General features: G+C 43.2%; 1 protein-coding gene across 1 annotated transcript; it reads right to left on the bottom strand.

Moving 5' to 3' along the window:
- Nucleotides 1-4,331: 4,331 nt before the first annotated feature.
- On the bottom strand, nucleotides 4,332-10,671 carry NUDT15 (nudix hydrolase 15). Its single transcript, XM_052649996.1, has 3 exons — nucleotides 10,514-10,671; nucleotides 6,772-6,968; nucleotides 4,332-4,512 (listed from the first exon to the last, which is right to left on the bottom strand). The coding sequence occupies exons 1-3, from the start codon at nucleotides 10,669-10,671 to the stop codon at nucleotides 4,352-4,354; spliced, it is 516 nt and encodes a 171-aa protein (XP_052505956.1). The 3' UTR covers nucleotides 4,332-4,351.
- Nucleotides 10,672-17,086: the final 6,415 nt, after the last annotated feature.

Genomic DNA, 17,086 nt, shown 5'->3' with positions numbered 1-17,086 from the left:
TACACTCTTAAAAATTACTGAGGACCTAAAGATTCAAAAAAAAAAATCACTCAAACTGATAAAGTTAGTAAGGTGCATATGTGCGTGCTCAGGCATGACCAACTCTTTGCGACCCCATGGCTGCAGCCTGCCAGGCTCTGTCCATGGGGTTTCCCAGGCAAGAATACTGCAGTGGGTTGTCATTAAACAAAAAATATTAGAACTGATAAATGAATTTAGCAAGGTTAATGACAAGATTAATTACATAAATCTGTTGTATTTCTTTACACTAAAAACAGTATCAGAAAGAGAAAGTGAAAAATAATCCCTTTTAAAATCACATTAAAAAAAAAAAAAGAACTTAGGAATAAACCTGAGCAAGGAGGAGAAAGACTTATATGCTGACAACTATAAAACATTGATAAAGGAAACTGAAGTTTAAAAAAAATGTAAAGCTATCCCACGCTCCCAGACTGGAAGAATATTATTAATGTGGCCATATTACCCAAAGCAAATCTACATATTTAATGCAATGTCTATCAAATTGCCCAAATATTTTTCACAGAATCAGAAAAAAATGATCCTGAAATGTATATGGAGCCACAGAAAACCCAGAATTGCCAAAGCAATTCTAAGGAAAAAGAGCAAAGCTGGAGGTATAACCCTCCCAGACTTCTGACAACACTAGAGTATCAAAACAGCTAATACTAATACTAAAAGCTGATACTAATAACAAAAACACACATCTGGATCAATGGAATGGAAGAGAGAGCCCAGAAATAAACCCACACCAGTTAATCTTTGACAAAGGAGATTAAAAACGCAGAGAAGACAGTCCTTCAGCAAGTGGTGCTGGAAAAGTTTGAAAGTTGCATGAAAATCAATGAAGTTAGAACACTCCCTTTTACTAAACACAAAAATAAACTCTAAATGGCTTAAAGACTTCAATAAGACGTGACATTATAAAACTTCTAGAAAAGAACACAGGCAAAACTCTGACATAAAATTGTACCAATGTTTTCTTAGGTCAGTTTCCCAATCAAGGCCAAAGAAATAAAAGCAAAAATAAACAAATGGGACTTAGTCAAACTTGTAAGCTTTTGCACAGTAAGGGAAACCGTAAACACAAAATGACAACCTACAGAATGGGAGAGAATATCTGCAAATTATGCAACTGACATGCAGCTCAACATTAAAAAAAAAAAATCATAAAAGTGAGAAGACCTAAATATCATTTCTCCAAAGACATACAGGTGGCCAAGAGCCATAAGAAAAGATGCTCAATATCACAAATCAAAACTACGATGAGGTACTACTTCGTACCAGTCCGAACGGTCATCATCAAAAAGTCTACAAATGATAAATGCTGAGGAGGGTGGGGAAGGCAGCGGAACCCTACTACACTGTTGGTGGGAATGTACACTGTGCAACCACTGAAGAGGCCAGTAAGGAGGTTCCTTAGGAAAAACTAAAAAAGATGCCATATGATCCAGAAATCCCCCTTCTGGGCAGATACTCAGAAAAGATGAAAAGCAATTTGAAAAAATTCACACACCCCAATGTTCACAGCAGCACTATTTACAATAGCTGAGACATGAGAACGACCTAAGCATCCATGAACAGATGAATGGATAAAGAGGTGGCTCACACATACAATGGGGTGTCACTCAGCCACAAAAACAATGAACTAATGCCGCCTGCAGCAACATGGGGGCCACAGTCAGAGAAAGACAAACATCATGGTACCACTAATGCGTGGACTCTCAACAAATGGCACAAAGGAACTTATTTACAAAGCAGACAGACTCACAGATGCAGGGAAAAGGCATGATTACCAGAAGGGAAAGGAGATGGGGAGGGACAAATTAGGAGTTTGGGATTAACAAATACACACTGTATGTGTATAAAACAGATAAACAATAAGGACATACTGTATAATACATGGAACTATATCTTAAAACAATCTGTAATGGAAAAGAATCTGAAAATGTGTGCGCATTGATACATATCTAAATCACTTTGGTATATACCTGAAACTAACACTACATTGTAAACAACTATACTTCATTAAAAAAAACAACAACAAACTGAGGCCCCAAAGAGTTTTTGTAGGATGTTATCTAGTATCATACTAGGAATTAAAACTGATAAATTTTAAGAATTCTTTTATTTATTTACAAATAACAAAAACCCATAACACAAAACTTATGTTAACATAATTTTTATAAAAAATATAGATGTTTTTCTTAAAAAAAAAAAAGTGAGAAGCATGGCATTGTTTTACATTTTTGTCAATTTCTTCCACATCTAGCTTACTAGCAGAGAGCCAGATTTTCTTATCTGCTTTGCATTCACTCTACTAGAGTAACCTATAACACGCAGTTTCTGGAAAACTCCTCTGTACACTCAGCAAAGAATGAGGGTGTGACATAAGCGACTCTGACCCCGAGGACCCTTGAAAGGGCCTTGAGGACTTCTCCCGACCATCCTGAGAACCGCTGCCCTAGTCTAGTCACAATTCACATACAAGGGGATCGAATCTTGAGAGAGATCAACTGAGATCCAAAATGGTAAGGCCTGTTAACAATGGGATACAGATCTTGGATGGTTTAACTTGCTTCCCTGGGTTTACATTCCCAATCAGAAGTACACCCTAATGACCTGTCCTGTCTGCTCTAGTTGTAGGAACTGTCAAAATGTATCAACAACAACAAACAGAAAAGGAAAACCAACAAATGAGATAAATTCTGTGTTAGCACTTGAATTAGGATCTCTACTAGAACTGAAACACTAAGACAAATTCTACTGCACTCTCCTCCACACACATTAATACCAGAGAAATACAGAAAGTGGAATTACCATTTATAACATCACCAATTATCACATTTTCTGAAACAATTCATGACACAGTCTGAAAATTTTTCACAAGTAGTGAATGAAAAGGTGTTGGGTATATTAAGAGACTACAAATAAACTGTCCATCATGTGGGACTTTTCAAGTAAAATGGAGTTGTTCTGCAATGTAGATATTTTTTGTTCTTTAACAGGACCTTATTCTGCCTTTTATGTATTGGGTTGGCCCAAAAGTTCTTTTGATTTTTAAGCAAAAATAAAAAACACATTTTTCACTTTCACCAAGAACTGAACTGAACAACATATTCACCATTTTGTTCCACTACCTTCTGCCATTTTTCAGGCAACTTCATAATTCCATCTTCCCAAAACTTTTTATCTTTCTGAGCAAAGAACTGTTCCAGGTGCCTTTTGCAGTCTTCCAGGGAACTGAAATTTTTTCCATTGAGAGAATTTTGTAAAGACCGAAATAAATGGTAATCTGAAGGTGCAATGTCTGGGGAATATGGTGGAGGAATCAGAACTTCCCAGCCAAGCTGTAACAATTTTTGTCTGGTCATCAAAGAAACATGTGGTCTTGCGTTATCCTGATGAAAGATTATGCATTTTCTGTCGACTGATTCTGGACGCTTTTCATTGAGTGCTGCTTTCAGTTGGTCTAACTGGGAGCAGTACTTCTTGGAATTGATTGATTGGTTTTCTGGAAGGAGCTCATAATAAAGGACTCCCATCCAATCCCACCATATACACAACATCACCCTCTTTGGATGAAGACCGGCCTTTGGCGTGGCTGGCAGTGGTTCATTTCGCTTGTCCCATGATCTCTTCCGTTCCACATTATTGAACAGTATCCATTTCTCATTGCCTGTCACAATTTGTTTTAAAAACGGAACACTTTCATTACGCTTCAGTAGAGAATCACATGTGGAAATACGATCAAGAAGGTTTTTCTGGCTTAATTTAAGTGGAACCCAGACATCAAAGCGATTAACATAACCAAGCTGGTGCAAATGGTTTTCAACGCTCGATTTGGATATTTTGAGTATGTCGGCTATCTCTCGTGTGGTATAATGTTGATTGCTCTCAATTAATGTCTCAATTTGATTGCTATCCACTTCAACTGGTCTGCCTGACCGTGGAGCATCATACAGAGAGAAATCTCCAGCACGAAACTTGGCAAACCACTTTTGACATGTCCGCTCAGTCACAGCACCTTCTCCATACTCTGCACAAATCTTTTTTTTGGTATCTGTTGCATTTTTACCTTTCTTGAAATAATCAAGCATAATATGCCGAAATTGTTGCTTTTTTTCTTCCATCTTCAATATTAAAATGGCTACCCCCAAATTCACCAATTTTGATAACTTTCTTTTAAAAAATGCACATTGCTGTGACAGGTGTCACAATACAATCTCACAAAATTGTTTTAAATGAAGTTAGAGACAACTAAGCACAATAGTCATTGTACAATAAAAAAGCCTAAGTGAACTTTTGGGCCAATCCATTAAAAAAAAACAACTCAGTGAATCTCCTTGTTCACCTCCAGGTGACTTCCTTTATATCCTACCAGATGATCCAAATCTTCTTTAAAAGGATCGTAGCCTTGTTCTTTTAAACAACGTAGTGCCCAGAAAAGCTGGTCCAGGGGAGGAAATTCTTCCCAAGGAACCCACTCCCAACCTAGAAAAGACAGACATTAAAGCAGTTTCTTCAGTTGAAAGGAAACAAAGCATATTCATTTTGGCTAGGTAACCCGTACTAAGAAAAATTAATTTTAAAAGTGATTTGCTACTAATAAAACGAAGCGCAAGAGTGATGTTATGCATTATCTTGGCTATACAAACATAATTTTCAGTGGCTCAGCAGTAAAGAATCTGCCTGTGATGTAGGGTATGTGGCAGGAGCTGTGGGTCAGGAAGATTCCTTGGAGGGCATGGCAACCCACTCCAGTGTTCTTGCCTGGATAATCTCATGGACAGAGGAGCCTGGTGGGCTACAGTCCACGGGGTCGCAAAGAGACATGACTGAGTGTGCACAGATGCTCACGACAGGTGAATGTTTAAATATTATGATATTAACAACAACAATCAATGATCATTAAGAATTCTATGTTCTAAATTAGTTTATGATTACATGTATATATGTGTAATTACTGTTTCTTCCATTAAGCATCTCTCTGCCTATAAAATACAGATATGTAGCTGCACTCTGGGAAGGCAGAGGACAAAGAATCCATGGACCTGGAACAAGTTCTGGAAGGGCTGATCAGCACCTGTGACCACACAGTGTGGGGGCGGGTGGGGGGAGGAGAGGTGGGGGAGGAAGAGGGGAGGCACACACTTACCATGTGTTGCAAGATGCTCAGTTAACTGAGTCTCCAGAGACCTGAAGTAGCCTCTACCCTGTCTCCTAGAGAAGGAAGCATCTGGATAATCCCTCTAATCTGGATAATCTGTCGGCTGGAGGAAAGATGCGGTGACTAGAAAGCTGAAGCAGGCTGTTCAGATCCAGGGCCTGATGAACACAGGGCAGCGTCTGCATGCCCGTATTATAAATAAAACAAAACCCCCGAGCCACTGTACCTTGGCCAGTCATCAGCTTCCCTAGTTAATCTGGTACAATCCTGCCTTCCCATTCTTAAGGCGTGAATAATTTTTTGTACCCTAGGCCAGCTGAAGGCCTCTGGATCCTTCTTGTGTTTTTCTTCATGTGATATCATGAAATAAGAAATATGTATTTGGTCTTCATCCCTGTTTCCTGGCAGGATTCCTAAAACCTTTGTATTAATAATTTCCTGAGTGACAGGGATCAGAGGAGCATCTTTTTGTTTTCCATAATAAGCCCCTTTCAACCAGGGCTGAGTCAATGCTGACGGGAAGTGGGTGCTGACCAGAAAGACAGAGGCATGATCACAGGGTTGGAACTTTCAGCCCACCGCTGACCCCCACACTCCACCTTAGGGGCGGGGAGAGGGGCTGGAGGTTTGAGTTAATCAACAGGCAATGGTTTAGTCAATCACAATAATAATAATCCCATAACATAATGATGCTTCATAAAAACTCCACAAAACTGGGTTCAGAAAGCTTCAGAGCTGAACACGTCAAGCTGCTGGGAGGGTGGTGCATCCATGCCCCCGTCCCCACACCATCCCGTGTTGTTGTTTAAACCCTGTCTAACTCTTTTGCAACCCCATGGGCTGTAGCCCATCAGGCTTCTCTGTCCATGGGATTACCTAGGCAGGAATATTGGAGTGGGTTGCCATTTCCTCCTCCCCGGGATCTTCCTGAACCACAGATCGACCCCATCTCCTGCACTGGCAGGTGGATTCTTTACCTCTGAGCCAGCAGGGAAGCCCCAGAGACAAAGTATAGTACACAGTAAATAAAAGCTTATCAATTACTGTCATTAAAGCTTTCAGAGCACTCAATTCAACACAGAAGGTAACAGATTAGGTGTTTTGCAAGTTAATCATTTTCTATAAAAGAAAGTTATTATCTCTCTTGCACAGGTAAGAAAACTGAGGAAGGCACATTCAATGTTTTGCTTAAAAAAATCAGTTTGAAACAAAATTAAACACTAGCAATACAACTAACACTGTTCATTAGGACGGGCCCACTGTAGGTAATAACTCATTTCATCCTTACAACAACCCATTTGAAGTAGCTACTATTATAACAAATGAGAAAAGAGGCCCAGAGTAAGAAGAACGAACTTGGCTGGAGGTCACAAACCTCTAAGTGGAAGAACCAGGATGCAAACCAAGCAGTCTGGCTCTCGACCCATTCTCTTTCCTGTTCTTATGTCTTCAGAACTTCAGCAGATTTAAGCTCTAATTAAAGTATAATCACATTCTAACTCTCTTCATATGGTGACATAAAGTAATCTTCCTTCAGATGTATGCTCTCGTGGAAAATGCACTATTGTATGTAATTCTCTTACTTTCATTCTTTTCAGGCTCTACATTCTTTGGTTCTGAATCATGAGTCAGGTCCACCTCTCCTTTCATTAAAATAGTGACATAATGGTAATTCTCTTTCTCAATGAAAGAATTCACAACCGAGGCAAAGCGAACATTTTTCAGGTGAAGAGCTGCTTCTTCCCAAGTTTCCCTTTGAGCACATTCTTCCCAGCTTTCACTGGAAAACAGAAACACACCACCATATTCAATTCTATTCATTTTTTAGCCGTGAAATTCATGGCTAGAAATTTCCAGTGTAACCCCCAAAGAGCTGTAATTGATTCATGCTTTAAAACAATAAACCAACAACCCTCCTTGGATACTGTTTATCCTGTATCTAGTTATCTGAAGACCAAAAGGACTTCATATTGAACAACAAAAAATGAACATTTAGCCAATTCAGCACTAGTTCACTTGCCTGGAAGCAGCATGCAACCAGGAGGTGGTCTGATATATCAGTTAAGAGCACAGGCCTTGTAGTTAACTAGACCTAGGCCTGAGTTCAAAGTTCCACCTTGGATAAGTAAAAACATAATGCTACTTTCTCACAGGCTTGTTTCAAGTGTATCAAGAAGTCAAGTCTTTTCCAGTAGGTTCAGAATTTCAGTTTATGCCTCAAAATTGAGAACAAAAGGCATTCACAAAATATTAAAATACACTGATGTGATTAGTTCACCTTCAACATATGATCCATAATAACTAGATACTGACAAGAACTGATACTCTAAAAGTTACCAAAACCTGCATATAAATTAAAACATTTCACTATTCAGTTTTCATACATGAAACAAGATTAAAAATATATAGCATCTCCCTTTAGAAATGGTTCCAAATGGAATTTTATAGTCAGATAAAGTACATGAAAAGTGAAAACAAGTATGAAAAGAAATCTGTGTGGTTCACTGACTTTTAGATTAAATTTCCTTATATTTATGAAGCACTTTAGTATGTGAGATATTCAGCAAAAAATAATACTGTTTCTCTATCTTTTGTACCTTGACTATTTCTCTAATTACCTAATCTACCCTCACTCTACCCGTAAGACAGATCTTTGTGGAGGGAGGAAAGTTGTGAATTTTCAGGCTGTGGGAATGTTCCCTTTCTTCCTGATGGGGGGCCACCTCTGCCCCTAAACCAACCAAGAGGCGCTCCAAGAGAAAGAAACGCTCACGGAAACGGGGTGACCACGGACTCTCAAGGAGGCACCGGTGCGCCACCCCCACTTAAAGGGCTGAGCTGTGGAAGCATGCAGGGCTGCCCGGTGCCTCAGAGCAGAGGACCAGCAGGCAACGAGCTGGGGAAGTCTGAAGTGCGTTGCGTGGGATGCACGTGAACACAGAAGCTCGTCCCCACTCTCGGCATTGGCACGGTAGGAGCCTGGCGAAAGCAGCCCACGATGGCTGAGCAGAGAAAACGAGCAGCGGAGAAAGCAGCATGTTTTCTCGGGCCAAGCAGACGCTGTGGGACGACTGGGGGCCCGGCAGAAGACAACGCAGCGCGGGGCGCCAGCACCAGGAGCTGGCGGCCAGCACCACGAGTTTTTGGTCACCTGTGTCAGGGAACTGAGCAGTGCAGAAATCCTTGTAGGACTGGAGGACTTCCAACCAGCACCAAACACACCCGCAGAAAGACCGCACACGTGAATACTGCACCCAGAGGGCACATGCAGCAGCAGGACCCAGGGAAAGCTCTGCGCCCTCCCCTCCGACCCAGAAAGAAATCAGAAGCACCCGCCGAGAGCGCAAAGCAAGGGCCCGCACCTCCTCTCCCCACCACAAAGGAAACAAACGCCTGGAAGGAAGAGGACCGGAACGCCCAAATACTACTTTTTTCTTTTTTAATTTTTACGATGTTGTGTTGGTTTCTGCCGCACAACAATGTCATCAGCCATAATTGTACATTCCCCCTCCCTCCATCCCGTTGATGGTGGGACAGGCTGGGACCTGGGGGCCGGTTACGTCTCCTTTCCTCTGTATCCGGCAGAACAAAAAGAAACAATGAGGGACCAAAAATAACTATACCAGCGCACAGCTGCCATAAATTATGAACAAGATTCAACAACCCAACTGCCACTTGTGGGCTGCCAGGAGCAAAAGCAGGGCACCTCACATGATCTCCGCACCCAGCGCCGTCAAGGGGTGTGCTTGCCTGTGCGATTTCATTTTTAATCTAGTAATTTTATTATTTATTAAGTGATAGCTTGCTGCTGCTGCTAAGTCGCTTCAGTTGTGTCCGACTCTGCGACCCTACGGACTGTAGCCCGCCAGGCTCCCTCTGTCCATGGGATTCTCTAGGCAAGAATACTGGAGTGGGTTGCCATTTCCTCCTTAATGAGATCTTCCCGACCTGCTTCTGTTATATCGCCTGCATTGGCAGGCGGGTTCTTTACCACTAGTGGCACCTGGGAAGTCCTAATCACATGCAATATATACCCTCCCTTTGATCTAAATTGGTACAAAACAGTAAAAAGACATTTTCAAGCCAGTTGCAAAAAATGCTGGACTGGATATCACAGGCGGATTCTTTACCACTGCGCCATCTGGGAAGCCCCTTGAACGTTTCTGATGCTGTTTATCTGCAGCAGACGTCATCCTTATTCTCACTTTGAGATAGGATGGAACCCTTTCCTGGGGTGCTCGCACCTGGACAAAGTTAGAAACTAAAAATAACGCATGCACAGTTGGGGAAATTAAAGGCAAACTACAAAAAAGGCCACAAACCTACAGCCATTTGTGAGCTGCTCAGTACTATTGCCTGGAAAATCCCATGGATGGAGAAGCCTGGTAGGCTACAGCCCATGGGATCGCAAAGAGTCGGACACGACTGAGCGACTTCACTTCAGAGCGAAGCAGGGTTACCAGGCATGATTTCCGCGCACAGAACCAAGCGAGCAGGCAGACCACCTAAGCTGCCCCTTCCGCGCAACCGGCAGATCCGTGCCCACGCCCCACTCCATTTAAGAAACCAGCTCACCACCACCTCCCGCTCCAGGAGAGCGAGCAAGGGCACCTGTTTCTTGCTCTCGCTCCCTCCCTCCGGCTACAGCACGAGCCCGGACAAAGCTCTGCCTAAATTCCTCCTCTGGCATCTTATCAATTTCTATCGATTAAAGAGTCCAAGAGCCCGGGTGAACCCACCTTCTAGGTCAATCTCAGCCTTTCTTCACCCTTGTGTAGAACTAAACTTTCTCTGTCGTTCTGACACCTCAATTCACAGAAAGTCAAAGCAGAGAAGGAGACCATAGGGAGCACTTCGGGCGATTCCCCCGTTTTAACGAGGGAGGCAGAGAGGCCCAGGGTTTCCGTCAACCATTCGCTTGGTTAGTGCGCTACGAGACGTACGGAAGCAGGAAAATAACATACCGCCTGCGTTTACATCGCCAGCAAACCGTGCAAACGCCTCAAGGGACAACTACACTATTCGAGGCCTGTAAATACGCACTTCCGGCCTTTCAAGCGCAAGCAGGAAACAGACAGCTCACAACAACCAGCCGCGTCAGGGCTCGAGAGGAGCTGAGCCCTCGAGGGCAGCTCGCACGCGGACGTGGCGACTCCTGCGCCCGCCTCGCGCAGAGCAGCACCCCCTGCCGGCCTCAGGCGAGAAAGACAGGCGCGCGAGAAAGGACGCAGCGTCAGCGCGCACGCACGCACAGATGCACGCAGGAGGCGACGTCGTCCTTTGCGCGCCCGTTTCGTTTTCCCGGTCAGTCAGGCGGCTGCTTACCCGAACTCCAGGTGGCCCCCGGGAAGCTGGAAACTGCCCGCTCCGAACGACCCTTTCCTCCTTCCCAAGAGGACGCAGCGAGGATGCCTGCCGCTGGTCACCACGACGCCCACTCCGACCCCCGGGCGCCGCCCCCGCGGCTCCACGCTGGCCGTCATCGCGCGAGAGGACCAGGCCGGCCGCGACGGGAAGTGACGTCCGGCCCCCCTCCCCGCCCCCGCGGCCGCGGCCAATCAGCCTGAGCAGGTGAGGGCCTGCAAACCTGGCCTCGGCGGTTTGCGTCTCTATGTCTCTGCTTCGTTTACGGCTTTCAAATTGTGATATTTGTTTCTTCCCAGGGGACTGTGCGGCCGGAGTTTTTCGTTTAAACGAGTGCCGTTTACTGTGGATGTTTCAACGTGCATTATTTATCTACTCTCAGATTCCTCCTCGTGCTTACCAGCCACCTACTTTTTTATAAACCTCTGTGCCTTTGCACATTTTTTTTTTTTTTTTTAATGAGCTTCACTACAGTTAACTCATGCTATGTTTAATCGCTCAGTCGTGTCCGACTCTGCGACCCCTGGACTGTAGCCCTGTCCGTGGGTTTCTCCAGGGAAGAATACTGGAGTGGGTTGCCATGCCCTCCTCCAGGGGATCTTCCCAACCCAGGGGTCGAACCCAGTCTCTCACACTGCAGACGGATTCTTTTACTGTCTGAGCCATCACGGAAGCCCAGACTCATGCTACTGTATTTCTAATCAGTGTAGTATCCGAGCAAGGACAAATAATACAGAAATACCGTGATACAAGAGTATTAAATCATGGGAAGAAAATTAAGGACTAATTAATAGTTATGCTGGGACAAATTAGTTTTCTATTTACCTTTCCAGTTTGCATGGTATGCACCAATAAAAAAAAATCTCAGCTGAATCAGAGTTGTTTGGTTTCTGGTTGGGGAGGATCTTTTTCTTTAAATTGTTTTACTTCTAAAATAATGTGCACATAATTTTAACAGGTGGTACAAAAAGTGGAAGAATAACCTCATTTTCTACTCCTGCTTCCATTCACTTTTAATTCTGAGCTGTTATTTCTGACACTTGCTTACTTATTTTTAAGTAATATGCTTACACTGCATGTTATGGTAAATGAACTGATTAAACATTTTTAAAGCATCTCTCCTTCCACCCAGAAATTCAGCAGCCTTCAGTGTGTTGTGTCCATAAAGATACTCCGTGATGCTTTCCCAAATAAAATTGGCAACATATGAAAAGGAGACTATTGATATATCATGACTAAATGAGGTTATTTCCAGAAATACAAGTCTGGCTTAATATTTGAAAACTCAATGTAATTCACCATTCTAAAAAAGGGAAAAAAGGAAACAAATATAATCACCTTAATAGATGTGGGAAAAAATCTGATAAAGTTCAGTACTCATTCAAGATTTAAGAAACAAGCAAACGGGAACCATTAAAGGGTGCCGCTTACTGAACTATATGCTTAAAAATGGTTGAGATGATAAATTTTCTGTTATATGGGTTTTTAAAAAAATTTATTTATTTGGTTGTGACAGCATGCAGGGTCTTTTAGTTGTGGCAGGTGGGATCTAGTTCCCTGATCAGGGATTAAGCCCGGATACCTTGCATTGGGATCCAGAGCCTTAACCATTGGACCACTAGGGAAGTCCCAGACAAGACATTAAAAAACTGATAATAATAGCAAAAATGCCGGTAGAACAGTGTGACATACGAATGTTAAAAGAAGGAGCCTTGATCTATATCTGGCACCATATCTAACAAGTCACACCAGGGCTTCCCTGGTAGCTCATCTGGTAAAGAATCCCCCTGCAATGCAGGAGACCCTGGTTGGATTCCTGGGTCAGGAAGTTCCCCCCGGAGAAAGGAAGGGCTACCCACTCCTGTATACTTGGGTTTGCCCGGTAGCTCAGTCTGTAAAGAATCCGCTGCAGTGCAGGAGACCTGGGTTCGATCCCTGGGTCAGGAAAGTCCCTCTGGAGGAGGGCATGGCAACCCACTCCAGTATTCTTGCCTGGAGAATCCTATTGACAGAGGAGCCTGGTGTGCTGCAGTTCATGGGGTCGTAAAGAGTTAGACACGACTGAGTGACTAAACACACATAACAAAATGGATTCAGTTCAGTTCAGTCGTGTCCGACTCTTTGTGACCCCATGAATCGCAGCATGCCAGGCCTCCCTGTCCATCACCAACTTCTGGAGTTCACCCAAACTCATGTGCATTGAGTCGGTGATGCCATCCAGCCATCTCATCCTCTGTCGTCCCCTTCTCCTGCCCCCAATCTCTCCCAGCATCAGAGTCTTTTCCAGTGAGTCAACTCTTTGCATGAGGTGGCCAAAGTATTGGAGTTTCAGCTTTAGCATCAGTCCTTCCCAAGAACACCCAGGACTGATCTCCTTTAGAATGGACTGGTTGGATCTCCTTGCAGTCCAAAGGACTCTCAAGAGTCTTCTCCAACACCACAGTTCAAAAGCATTAATTCTTCAGCACTCAGCTTTCTTCACAATCCAACTCTCACATCCATACATGACCACTGGAAAAACCACAGCCTTGACCAGACGGACCTTAGTTGGCAAAGTAATGTCTCTGCTTTTGAATATGCTATCTAGGTTGGTCATAACTTTCCTTCCAAGGAGTAAGCGTCTTTTAATTTCATGGCTGCAATCACCATCTGCATGGATTAGACCTACATAAGAACAGCTGAAAGTATAAACTTTCTAGAAGAAAATAGAAAATTTTTGTGAGTTTGAACTAGGCATAAACTTCTTAGAAGTGACGCCAAAGACATGACCCATAAAAGAAAAACTGTTAATTTGGAATTCATCAAACTCTAAAATTTACTCTGTGAGACATTGCTATGGACTGAATTGTATTTCCCCATAGACATATATTGGAGGCTCGCCCCCTCCATTATCTGATTGTGGAGGTTTTAGGAGGCTTGGATTCCCTGGTAACTCAGATGGTAAAGAATCCGCCTGCAATGCTGGAAACCTATGTTCATTCAACCCCTGGGTCGGAAGATCCCCTGGGTGAGGAAATGGCAACCCACTCCAGTATTCTTGCCAGAATTCCAGAATTCCACGGACAGAGGAGCCTGGCAGGCTGCAGTCCATGGGGTTGAAAAAAGTCGGTACATGACTGAGTGACTATGATTCACTCACTTAGGAGGCTTAGGTGAGGTCATAAAGGTGGGATCCTCATGATGGGATTAGTACCTTTATGTAAATGGGCTGCCGTCTGTGGGGTCGCACAGAGTTGGACATGACTGAAGTGACTTAGCAGCAGCAAGGCCACCAGAAAGCTTGAGCTCTCTCTCCACACCATGTGCAGACACAGCCAGAAGGTGGCAGTCTGCAAGCCAGAAAGAAAGCTCTCACCAGATACTGAACCTGCTGGCATCCCGGATCTTGGACTTCTCAGGCTCCAGAATTGTGAGAAATAACTGTCTGCCATTTAAACTACCCAGTCTATGATATTGGATTATAGAGGCTGGTTTAAGAAAACGAAAAGACTAAATATAGGCTTCGGAGAAAATATTTGCAAAGCATATTTCTGCTAAAGGAGTGGAACAAGAATATGTAAGGAATGCTCAAAACCCAACAATAAAGGAAACAAGCCAATAAGTAAATAGTCAAAAGAATTGAAAATATTTGAAAAGAATTGAAAATATTTCACCAGAAAGAAATATGGGTAGCACATAAGCACATAAAAAGATGCTCAAGTCATTAAAAACTAAACTACACTGAAGTACCTGTACATATCTGTTACAATGAATAAGATTTTTAATAAAATGCAAAAAAACCCTGGTATTACCAAGTACTTGTAAGCATACAGACTAATTAGACCTCTCATACATTGTTGGTAGGAATGCAAAATGGTACGAACAGTATGGCAGACAACTTATTATTTCATATAATGTTGAGCATATGCTTATCACACAACCCAGAAGTTCCATTCTTGGATGTGTACCCAAGAGAAATGAAAACTTAAGTTCATTCAAAAACTTGTATGCAAATGTTACAGAAGCTTTATTCATAATCATCAAAACCTGGAAATAACTCAAATGTTCTTCAACTGTGAATGGATAAATCTACTATAGTATGTTCATACAATGGAAAATGACTCAGCAATACAAGGAGCAAACAGCATGGATGGGTCTCAGGTGAAAAAAATCATATATAAAAAGCTGCCTGCTGTTTGGATCCATTTATATGACACTCTGAAAGAGGCAAAGCTATAGACACAATACAGGGCACTCTTGGCCTGGGGCTGAGGGTGTAAAGAGGTTGAGCACAACGGGACCTGAGGGATGTTGGGGAGTCAAGCAACTGTCCTTTGTCCTAATTGTGGTGGTGGTGGTAACATGGCTATCTGTTTGTCAAAGCTCAGAACTATACACTAAAGTAGATGAATTTTATTTTATGTACATTAAATCTCATTAAGTCTGACTTAAAACAAAAAAGCATAGTGCACTTTGGACTTGAAAAAAGGAAAGTGAAGTGAAGTCGCTCAGTTATGTCCGACTTTTTGTGACCCCGTGGACTGTAGCCTACCAGGCTCCCCTGTCCATTGGATTTTCCAGGCAATAGTACTGGAGTGGATTGCCATTTCCTTCTTCAGGGGATCTTCCCAACCCAGGGCTTGAACCCGAGTCTCCTGCATTGTAGACAGATGCTTTACTGTCTGAGCCACCAGGGAAGTCAGAGAAAGGAAAAGTCAAGATGCAATTTAGCAATGGTAAGAGTCAAGATCTTACAGAGCTTGGGACTTCCCTGGTGGTTAACTCTGCACTTTCAATGCAAGGGGCATGGGTTCAATCCCTGGTCGGGGAACTAAGATCCCAGATGCTGGCGGCTTAGCAAAAAAAAAAAAAAAAAAAAAGACATTTCAGACCTAAACTGCTCTATTAACAATACCTGAAGTTGTCATCCTTGTGGATGGAGTTGTGGAAGTGATGACATCTCCTGGAAAGCTAGCGTTACACTGGAGATAAGGGGAGGCAGTTTCCTGCTCACTGGGCCTTAGAAGATTCAGGGAGCCTGAGCTCTGGTGGGTGATGTTCATGGTTCTTGGTAAGGAGGGTAGCCTACTCCTAAAACACAGTAGGAAGTCTGGGGCTAATAGGAGTGGGTAGATACGGAGATTCAGAAGAAGTCACATTTAGTAGCCAGTTTGAAGTATTGCTTTGTTCTGTGCCCAGTTCTGTCGAACTCTTTGCAACCCCATAGACTATAGCCTGCCTGCCTGGCTTCTCTGTCCATGGAACTGCCCAGGCAAGAATGCTGGAGTGGGTTGTCATTTCCTCCTCCAGGGGGTCTTCCTGACCCAGGGATTGAACAGCTCTTGTTTCCTGCATTGGCAGGCGGATTCTTTACTACTGTGCTACCTGGGAAGCCCAAAGTTTTCCCTTACTACGCTGTAATTTCGTTTTACTATCCTGAAGCCTTCAATAAAGTCTGGTTATACATTACAGCCTTGTCTTAACTTGCCTTGAAGAGTTAGGATGGGCCTGAGTTTACCCTCCTATGAAGGAATAAAGAAAAAAGAAGGGCATCAGGCCAGAGAGCTTTGAGAGAGCATCAAATGTCAAAGCCATTTGATCAAAGTCTTTGATCTCACTGCACTATGTACTCAGAGCTATACTTAACACATAAGTGCCCTATACTTGAATACTTGAACAAAAGCTACTGTCCACATTATCATTTAAGGAAACTAGAAAAAAAATTTTCTCAAAATCTTTATGCTGATTGACATGAAATACAAATGGTTATGAAAGGAAAAAGGCACCGACCTGATGTTTAGGGGTCCTACAAGAGAAATATAAATCAGCCCACATGGATGTTACTTACTCTAATTAGACAATCCGCATACCACAATTCCTTTCTGCAGGACCGCCAGCCCATTGAACAGGGCATACCAATAGTTCCTGCAGCATTAGAACCTGACAGATCTTCTTATCACTGCATCTCTTCTTAGTTTACCTAGATTCTCAGCTGAAGGGTACGGCTCTCAGGCACAGGGGACTCCCATGCCCAGTTCCAGGACTTTCCTGGGAGGGCACACTTCTCCTCCCACCCATCCAGGCAAAAGTATTGAATGCCCACCATGGAGGGTGCTGGAAATCCTCCAGACTGACTATTTTGTCCAATTTCAATACATCGTTATTTTAATGAAATCCTGTTTATTTTCTATACATTTTCTATTTATTTATTATAATTGAGTCAGGTTTTTTACCAGAAGTTTATCTGATCTTCCTCAGTGGCTCAGATGGTAAAGAATCTGCCTGCAATGCAGGAGACCCAGGTTCAATCCATGGGTCGAGAAGATCCCCTGGAGAAGGGCATGGCAACCCACTCCAGTATGCTTGCCTGGAGAATTCCACGGACAGAGGAGCCTGGCAGGCTATGGTCCACAGGGTTGCCAAGAGTCAAACACTACTGAAGCAACTTAGCACACATGCATAGACCAAAGGAATAGAACAGAGAACCAAGATATAAACCCTTGTGTGGGTAACCAGCATTGTCCAGCTGTTAAGCTCCTTCAGATCCTCCCACCC

Source organism: Budorcas taxicolor, chromosome 12, assembly GCF_023091745.1.
Source record: "Budorcas taxicolor isolate Tak-1 chromosome 12, Takin1.1, whole genome shotgun sequence".
Taxonomy (NCBI): Eukaryota; Metazoa; Chordata; class Mammalia; order Artiodactyla; family Bovidae; genus Budorcas; species Budorcas taxicolor.
This window is presented reverse-complemented; position numbering and strand designations above follow the sequence as displayed.